This window comes from Cryptotermes secundus, unplaced genomic scaffold (assembly GCF_002891405.2).
Source record: "Cryptotermes secundus unplaced genomic scaffold, Csec_1.0 scaffold59, whole genome shotgun sequence".
Taxonomy (NCBI): domain Eukaryota; kingdom Metazoa; phylum Arthropoda; class Insecta; order Blattodea; family Kalotermitidae; genus Cryptotermes; species Cryptotermes secundus.
In genome coordinates, this window is record NW_019738348.1 from 854,780 (window position 1) to 865,170 (window position 10,391).

General features: G+C 38.6%; 1 protein-coding gene across 9 annotated transcripts in view; it reads left to right on the top strand.

Annotated features, from left to right (window-relative positions):
- Window positions 1–10,391, top strand: part of LOC111870710 (heterogeneous nuclear ribonucleoprotein Q) — a 90,584-nt gene that overhangs the window by 3,746 nt on the left and 76,447 nt on the right. For all 9 annotated transcript variants that reach the window (XM_023863194.2, XM_023863200.2, XM_023863193.2 and 6 more), the window contains exon 2: window positions 9,252–9,413. In XM_023863194.2, the coding sequence (XP_023718962.1) occupies window positions 9,252–9,413 (162 nt within the window). The remainder of the gene's footprint in view (window positions 1–9,251; window positions 9,414–10,391) is intronic.

Sequence of the window (10,391 nt, forward strand, 5' to 3'; positions counted from 1 at the left end):
GGAATGTTATTATGTTTATCTGAAAGCTGAAGTGCACATCCAGGATCATGTTTTCTAATTTGTTGTGTCTGTCTGTCAGTAGTTTTGTGAGGGTTTTGAAGCAGTTATCATGGAATAGGCCCCTGTATGTGTACTGGTCCTTTTCATGATTGACCATCTCCAAGCCCAGGCATGTATACTTTTTAAGCACACATTAGAGATTTCTCTGTGCATCTAGTAAGGGCTTTTGGGACTTGTGTACATTTGAGATTTCATCATGGCCCAGAACTGTGTTCCTTTTGACCTGTATTATTGTTGCGAACCAAATAGAACTTTTTGCATGTAGTTATATTTGATGTGTGGCCTTGGTAAAGTATATGAGAGAAGTGGCTCCCAAGTCCACATTGAGATGTTTCGACAGAAGTGTTGTCTGTACCTAAAATAGACTTTCGTTGTCTGTCTCTGTCCTAAAGTTTTTTGTTTCGTTTGTGATCACTGCTTTGATCCCAGAATGGTCTTGTATTTGCTGTTGTTTGTAACATCTCAAGTTTATTGCCCCGTGTATTTGGACTTGTGTAATGTGATCTGGTGTGGTTTTTCTGTTTCGGTAGCATTGTGAAGCCAGAAGTTTGCCATCCCCTTGTGTTTCTGATTATGATGTTGGTATTCATGACAATCTGCAGTTTGGTGCACTGCTGAGCTTGGCTTATACAGTCATTAACAAATTTGGCCACTGCAATACCTTCCTTGAGAATTCTACTATAGTTTTTTTTTGTTTTTATCCATTGATGTACTAGTGGGGACAAGTGACACATTCTCAGGTGTTACTGGAGCTTATGATGGTACTTCTGATTATCAGTTTAACTTTCTAGATATTAGGTCTTATGCCATTATAGGAGGTTATGTTGGATGGGGACAAGTGACATATTCTCAGGTGTTACTGCAACTTATGATAGTACTTCTGATTATCAGTTTAACTTTGTAGATATTAGAGCTTATGCCATTATAGGAGGTTATGTTGGGTGATTGTGGTTTACTGATTCTTTCAGATTTGTTTTTTCTGAGTACTGGGCATGTGATCTAGGTGTACTGGGTTTTGGTGGTCAGCATTTTGTGGTTTTTTCAGGAGCAGTTTGTTTCTTGAGGACAAAAAAAAGGCAGTTTTTGACTTGGATGATTGTCATGCAATATTTGGGATGTTAGTGGATATGATCTGATGAAAGCATGTTGTCCTGTTTGGAGGGGGGAATTCTGTGTGACATTTTTATAGTAATGCGTTAGTAAAATGCTGCCTGTCAGAGTGGCTGATAGAGATTTGTGTGCTCAGAATTAATGGGATATTGATTTTTTAAAGGTTAAAGAGGTTGTCCCAGTATTCAGACTCACCCTTTTTTATGTTTTCTGGAGTAATATGAGAATTTAAGCTGTATGGCCTCTGAACTTTATCCTTTCACTCCCTTTTCCATGATTGACCATTTACAAGTGTCCTCTTCCAATTGCCATACTGAGGGTAGTTTGTGTGGTGACATTGAAATTAAAATTGCACAACAAAAACAAATTGTTTTCTTAAAATTCATTTTCAGTATTTATGTCAGATGGTGCATGTAGTATGCACCCCATGTAAATTGTAGGATTGAAATTTTTGTGGTGTGCAGTTTCATTGTGCTGTTGTCAATATAACAGTTTTATGTCTCATTTTTTGAAATTGTTCCAAAATGTGTGTGTGGTGTCATTGTGAGCTGTGCATTTTTTCCCCCGTTAGCATTTGGCAGGAATATTACTGAAATATTCCATACTTTCGGATGTCTTACAGAGTCAAATGTGGGAATGCTTGTCACGGTATTAGATGAGGTATTGAATCTTGGCATAGTTAAATGTTGAGACATTTTGCATAACTTCTGGAAATACCTACAAATTGTTGAGTTTGTAGTAATTTTGCTGGCAGAGTGTTTTGAATGTGTTAATTGTTTTATTTGAGTTGTATTTTTATTTTGCTTAAATGGATCTGTTTGCGGTGATAGTAAGGTCACACATATGAGGCTTGTTGAAAATATTTCCAGAATAACCGCATGCAAGCAGCACCAGTCATGATAAGTGACCAACCTATGCTTAGCAGTTCCAGATAGTATGGGTGACTTGTAGCGCATCATGATTTTGTGGTTTTAGTTTTGTGATATGTTGTCCATAAAGAAACAAAAGAACTGGGTAAATACAAAACCCACGTTGTGAAGCTCATGACATTAGGCGTCATGTAAAGTGGAATAACTTAAACAAGTCAGAGATTGGGCCAGACTTCAGTTTTTTGAGAAATGATGCTTTGATTTTCCAAGTGAAATACATCCTTTGAAGTCATTGACTGTACAGGGAGTAGTAGAAGAGATTGAAATATCTCTTGGCTCTTGTTACACAATTTTAACGAGGTTTAATATATTGAATAAGCAGTCTCAGCCGATGAGGGGTGGCCATCCAGCTTGGGGGTTGGGCGTGAGGCTAACAACTCCTCACTGTAAAAAATCATTATGTTACAAAAATGAACACACCCTCGGACCTGGACTGATTCCTTGGATAAACGACCTAAGCTAATGAAACTGGATATGAGATTTGGCACTTGGAATGTACGAAGTTTGTATAGGGCAGGTTCGCTCAGGGCAGTGGCAGAAGAATTCTTAAAATATAAGTTAGATTTAGCTGGAGTACAGGAGGTCAGATGGGATGGAGGTGGCATTGCACCAGCAGGAGACTACATTTTTCTATGGAAAGGGGAATGAAAATGATGAATTAGGTACAGGTTTCTTTGTACATAAGAGAATCGTATCAGCAGTTAAGAGGGTAGAATTCGTTAGTGATAGGATATTATATATAATACTAAAAGGTCGCTGGTGTGATATCATTGTTATGAATGTTCACGCCCCAGCAGAAGATAAAATTGATGACATAAAGGATAGATTCTATGAAGGACTAGAACATGTATTTGATAAATTCACGAAGTAACCTATGAAAATTTTGTTAGGAGATTTCAATGCCAAAGTAGGGAGGGAAGACATTTTCAAACCAACAATTGGAAATGAGAGTTTGCATGAAATTAGTATTGATAATGGAGTTAGAGTAGTAAAAAATCTTACTGTCAAAAGTACAATGTTCCCACATCATAACATCCATAAATTTACTTGGACATCTCCTGATGGGAAGATACACAATCAAATAGAACAAAATTTGATAGATACGAGATGGCACTCAAGGATACTTGGATGTTCGATCATTCAGGGCAGCAGATTGTGATACTGACCACTACCTGGTGGTGGCAGAGGTTAGGGAAAGACTGGCAGTGAGCAAACAAACAACACACAGTTCATTTGGAGAGGTTCAGTCTCAAGAAATTAAATGAGGTAGAGGGTAGAGCGCAGTATCGTGTTGAAATCTCAGATACGTTTGCGGCTTTGGAAAACTTGGACACTGAGGTGGATGCTAATAAAACTTGGGAAACTATTATAGAGAATATAAAAATGTCTGCCAAAGAGAGTCTAGTTTATTATGAACTGAAGAAGCATAAGCCATGGTTTGATGAAGGATGCTCAAAATTATTAGATCAAAGAAAGCAGGCCCAATTGCAATGATTACAGGATCCAAGTGAGTTAAATGGGGATAATCTGAAAAATATAAGACGTGAAACCAGCAGACGTTTCAGGAACAAAAAGAAGGAATGTCTGAAAGACAAAATTGATGAGCTTGCACTGAACAGTAAGAACAAGAATATTAGAGACCTGTATAGAGGAATAAATGTAAGAGGGGTTACCAGCCTGGCAGTAACTTGGTGAAGGATGAGAATGGTGATCTGCTTGCAGATTCCCACAACATTTTTAATAGGTGGAGGAACTACTACTCTCAGTTATTGAATGTACATAGGGTCTGTGATGTTAGGCAGAAATTCTGGCAGAACTTATTCAAGCAGGAGGCGAAATATTATGTTCTAGGATCCACAGTCTAATTACTTACATTTGGCATAAGGAAAAATTGCCTAATCAGTGGAAGGAGTCTTATTATTGTACCAGTTCACAAGAAGGGTGATAAAACTGACTAGTAATTATCAGGGGATATCGCTGCTATCAACTTCGTATAAAATTTTGTCCAGTATTTTTTCAAGGTTAAGTCCGTATATAGATGAAATTATTGGGGATCATCAGTGTGGGTTTCGACGTAACAAATCGAGTACAGATGAGATCTTTTGCATTCGTCAGATATTGGAGAAAAAATGGGCGTATGACATAAAGATAGGAAACGGATTGAACTGGGGTAATGCTTGTTACCATTCAGTCCAGAACCTTTGTCTTCTTGTCTGTTGTCAAAAGACATAAAAATTAGAATATACAGAACTATAATTTTGCCTGTGGTTCTGTATGGGTGTGAAACTTGGTCTCTGACATTAAGGGAGGAACATAGACTGAGGGTGTTTGAGAACAGGGTGTTGAGGGGAATATTTGGACCAAAGAGAGATGAAGTGACAGGAGCTTGGGGAACACTGCATAATGAGGAGCTTCATAACTTGTACTCTTCTCCAAGTATAATTAGAATGATCAAGTCAAGGAGGATGAGGTGGGCAGGTCATGTAGCACGAATGGGGGAGACGAATGCGTATAGGGCATTGGTGGGAAAGCCAGAAGGTAGAGACCACAGGGAAGACCAAGGCATAGGTGGGTGGACAATATTAGAATGGATCTTAGAGAGGATGGCATGGTATGGATTGGATAGATCTGGCTCAGGATAGGGACCAGTGGAGGGCTCTTGTGAAAACGGTGATGAACCTTTGGGTTCCATAAAATGCTGGGAAATTCTTGAGTAGCTGCAGAATTGGNCTCCAGAAGGGCTCAGCTCCATGAGTAAGTAAGTAAGTTAGGGATGCATTAGTTCTCAAAATTTGTGCCAGGGCTCTTGATAGAAGAGGACAGAATTCACTGCAATTCAAATGAGAATGACAATTTTTTAAATGTCATTAGAGATGTAACTTGGGTTTAAGGGAATGATACTGCTATCATCACTGTTGAAGGGACTTGATTCACTTTAAGCAAAAAAAATGTATGTCACAAGCATTTGAAATTGAAAATAGTGTATATCCTTTTTCCTGTTATCACACCATTCATCATGAGTTTATTTTGGTTGATTATTCTGCTGATTAAGGTTATTTTCTGGAAGTTGTGAGGCGTGTTTAAGAAACCAAGTGGAAAAGTGTACTATAGGAGCATGACACCTCCGTGATGGTGCACCAGGTGACGTGTTTTGTTGAATGGAGGTTTCTTGACAAACGTTAGATTCTTGCCTTTCCACAACCTTCCTGTGTGAAGGGCATAAGTGAAACAAAGGTATAAGCCTTGAAATAAAGTTTGTATTGATGAATTTGGGGAACTCCTCATGTAGTGCTTCTTTGTGTTGATGCATTGATATCTTGGAATTCATTGTGTTATGCTATTCCCATTTGTTTACCAACTTTTAATTTGTTAATGAATGTCAGAAAATGCTTATGAGAATAAGTATTTGCTCCTCTATTTTTGTGTGATATTTTGGAAGTAAAAATTTAAGTTGAAATTCTAAATTTGTGTTGGAGATGTAATTTGCTTCATTCATGTGTGTGTGTACCCTAGAGTGACCAACTCTCCTGTATTAGAGCTAATTTTTTTTGGATCTTCCCGGCTCCCGTATTGACCTTCTATTTCTCCCGTATATTTCATTAACAATCAAGATCGCAAAATTTAAATTATATATTATTCTTGCCAAATACATTCCGATATAAACTGTCATTATTATTGACAGTTTAGACTTAAAGGTACTCATTGATAAATATCGAAAAGTTACCTATAATAATCGATATAAAGTTTAGCATATACTAATCGATAGCGGAATATCTGTTTCCAGATTGTAATATTTTCTGTTCTTGCTTCTTGCCGTGTTTATCCTCGTGCTTTTAAATAATTACCAAATTTAATCCATTTTCATAATAAGTAGTGACAGTGAAAGTGAAAGCAACAATGCAAAAACTCCACCTAAGAAGAAAACTAAATACTTGTGTGTTTACTTGAGAAAATGGGAAGAACAATATTTATGGTTAAAGTCCATGCCCTCCAACGTTTACAGAGCTTATTGTATACTTTGTAAACGCGAGTTCAGCATCGCTCATGGGGGTAATACCGACTGCAGACAACATTCTTGCACAGAAGGGCATAAACGAAAGGAAAGACGTGAGTTCAGCATCACTCACGGGGGTAATACCGACTGCAGACAACATTCTTGCACAGAAGGGCATAAACGAAAGGAAAGACGTGAGTTCAGCATCACTCACGGGGGTAATACCGACTGCAGACAACATTCTTGCACAGAAGGGCATAAACGAAAGGAAAGACGTGAGTTCAGCATCACTCACGGGGGTAATACCGACTGCAGACAACATTCTTGCACAGAAGGGCATAAACGAAAGGAAAGACGTGAGTTCAGCATCACTCACGGGGGTAATACCGACTGCAGACAACATTCTTGCACAGAAGGGCATAAACGAAAGGAAAGACGTGAGTTCAGCATCACTCACGGGGGTAATACCGACTGCAGACAACATTCTTGCACAGAAGGGCATAAACGAAAGGAAAGACGTGAGTTCAGCATCACTCACGGGGGTAATACCGACTGCAGACAACATTCTTGCACAGAAGGGCATAAACGAAAGGAAAGACGTGAGTTCAGCATCACTCACGGGGGTAATACCGACTGCAGACAACATTCTTGCACAGAAGGGCATAAACGAAAGGAAAGACGTGAGTTCAGCATCACTCACGGGGGTAATACCGACTGCAGACAACATTCTTGCACAGAAGGGCGTAAACGAAAGGAAAGACGTGAGTTCAGCATCACTCACGGGGGTAATACCGACTGCAGACAACATTCTTGCACAGAAGGGCGTAAACGAAAGGAAAGGGACATAAAGACCTCTTCAAATTTACACCCCTTTTTCGGGAACAGCAGCAGAGACTTCAAAAACGTTTCAGGTGAGCTAGCGTTGGTTTTCCAGTGCACAACATCGGCTACAGAAGTATGGATTGCGCAAATAAGTTATTGAAGGATATTTTCCATGACTCTAACATGGCTAAGAAGGTGTCCTGTGGCCGAACAAAGGCAGAGGCTGTTGTGAAAAATGTTCTAGTGCCAAGAAGTGTGCAAGACTTCATCGATGTGTTGAAGGATCCAGCAAAATCAAGCAACTTTTTCTCTATTGTAACTCATGCCTCCAACCAAAAAACAAAAGATATTCCCGCTGGTTGTGAGGTATTTTGACCCTCTTAGTGGTGTTAAAAATAGGCTCCTGGACTTCATTGAACAAGCTGATGAAACAGCTAATGCTACCCATAATTTGATCAAGTCTTCACTTGATACACACAAGTTATATATAAAAAATCTAACTTCATATTGTGCAGATAATGCAGATGTGAATTATGGGAGGCATAATTCTGTGTTCAAACTACTACAAGAAGATAACAAAAATGTGTTTAAAGCAAACTGCTCAAATCATATATTGCATAATGCCACAAANACAAAAGATATTCCCGCTTGTTGTGAGGTATTTTGACCCTCTTAGTGGTGTTAAAAATAGGCTCCTGGACTTCATTGAACAAGCTGATGAAACAGCTAATGCTACCCATAATTTGATCAAGTCTTCACTTGATACACACAAGTTATATATAAAAAATCTAACTTCATATTGTGCAGATAATGCAGATGTGAATTATGGGAGGCATAATTCTGTGTTCAAACTACTACAAGAAGATAACAAAAATGTGTTTAAAGCAAACTGCTCAAATCATATATTGCATAATGCCACAAAACATGCATATGATGGATTAGATGTGGATATTGAAATGATCATCTTAAAAATATATGGACACTTATCGGTATCAGCAAAAAGAAGAGAAGAGTTGAAGTCATTCTTTGATCTTGTTGATGCCGAGTGGTTGGAGATTGTTCGTCATGTGCCCACTCGTTGGCTTTCCCTAACATCAGCTGTGGACAGATTAATACAAAACTGGTTACCTATTAAGAGTTATTTCAAAAGTGTGAATGACTGTCCACAAATATAAAAAAAACATTTCATTGATAAAGATCCAGAAAAGGAGTGTGTTATTGAGGCATATCTTAATTTTTTTTTCCAACATTGGTGCAGTACTTGTTCAATCTGCCAAAATTCTTGAAACTGCTAATCTTAGAATCATGGAATGCTACAGTGTAATGCAATATGTAGGCAATAAAATTCAGCAGAGGATAGAGGACAGGTTTTTTGGTACTGCCACAGAAAAAATTTTGAACTGTTTTGAGTCCATCTCTGCAGAAATGTGCTAGAGATGATTTTGTTAGTTTCTACTGTTGCTTGCACAAGTACATTTCTAAGAATTTTGAGTTATCAAATGCAAATCCTGTCCATTGTCTTTTGCCATTAAATTTAAACACTGAACTTTCTTTCAGACATTTTCAAACCATTGTAAAAGAATTTAATCTTGATTTTGTAAATGAGGACAGCCTGTATGAAGAGTTTTCTAGTGCAGAAAGTGTTCTGAATGTGGTAAAAACAGGATGTATTGAACAAAGTTGGGTCAATATTTTCAGTGATTTAAGAAACAAACAAACTGATGTGCCAAACCTTATTAAGATCCTAGGCTTTGTTTTAAGCATCCCAGGCTCAAATGCCCATACTGAAAGAATTTTTTCACTGATGAGCAATAAATGGACTGATCAGCGAAATCAAAGCAGCTTAGAACTAATTAAGTCAGAGCTAATGGTAGCAATTAATTATAACTATAGTTGTAAAGAGTTTTTTAAATTTGAGCAAGAAGATAAAAAAATGCTTAGTTCTGCAGCATCAGTGGACAAATACATATAGGAGGTTAGGACTAAGAAACATGCAAATTTGTAAAATTTATACTATATTGTGACCTGTATATTATATACAATGTAAATTAATTGTTTTGTTTAATATTATCCAATCCATAAACATTTGCTGGACTGACTCCGTGCTGCTAAAAATGCGCAAAATTTTTCGTGACTAAATCTTTAAATTCATGACCGAAAGTTGGTCACCCTAGTGTACGCGCATTTTTTTCCCAGTATGAAATTTATCATTACTTCCAAGAGCTTTCAAGCTGCACATTCAAATAGCTGTTTCGATGGTTTGGTGCATGGAATGTTTCTTACTACATTGTGTGCTACAGGTTATGTGTTGGCTAACGAACCATTTTGTTTCATAGCTATGGCAGAAGGAAATGGAGAAGTTTCGATGGAAGAAAAGCCAAATGTGAAACAGGAATCACAAGATGCCAAAGTGGATAGGACAGAAGACTATGCAAAACTTGTGGAATATGGTCTGGATGAGAAAGTAGCTGGAAAGCTTGATGAAATCTACAAGACAGGTATATTTCATGTTTTAAGATTACACCATGCTAATTTGCAGTTTGCTGTAATCATTCTGGATTCTGGAATGGTAAAAATACGTGTTTATAAGAATGTGTGCTAGATGTTCTAAGCAGTACCTGGCATTCAGTGGTATTTGACTTCCTTACACAGTTTGTGTAAATGTTTGAAAAATCTTCTCATTTTTAAGATCGTGATTTGACTTCGCACGTAATATACAGCGAACATAGTTGGTAATTTTTATGTGCCAGAGTTCAGAATTCAAACCATCAGTCTTCAGTGGGCCTGTTTTGTGACAAATACATATTGTCGCGTATCGCGGGGTATATCGCGACAAATTCTCGATGTATTCGATGTAGCGAATTTTATTTCACATTCGCACTTACAATCACCCAAATTACAGATTCACGATTACTGCTATCTGCAGTATCACAATTAGTACACTCCAAATGCCACAATACAACTGACTGGCTGACTTTACGTCTTGACTCGGTGACTGTTACTTTATAACTCGCTGGTAGCCACATTAGAACTCAGTACAACTGACTGTGAATAGCCTTCGCTGCTCCCTATGTAGCCTCGATCGGACAGTATGGGAAAACGGCCACGTAATAGGCACCCTTGTTGCTATGTCGCTGTGTTGCTATGTAACGCTAGCGGAGGTAACCGCTGTTACTATTGTAACGTCGCCGCTGTTGACTCGCGTTGCCTAGCGACCGCGATATCCCTCGGTGACGTCACCGCGGAGGGGAGTGGCGGGGCGGGAACTCGCCTATTACCGTAAGAACGCGAGCGTTACGTTACCGCCACGTACCGCTGGGGAGGTAGGGGTCAACATGTCACACTGCTCCCTCCTTAAGGCTGTTCGTCCCGAATAGCCTAACGGTGCATCCCCGTTCCTTTTCCTCGGTGGCTGTTCTTGCAGCATCTCCTGTTGTTGCGGCTACTCTTCTTGCAGCGACTATTCTTCGTCCGGT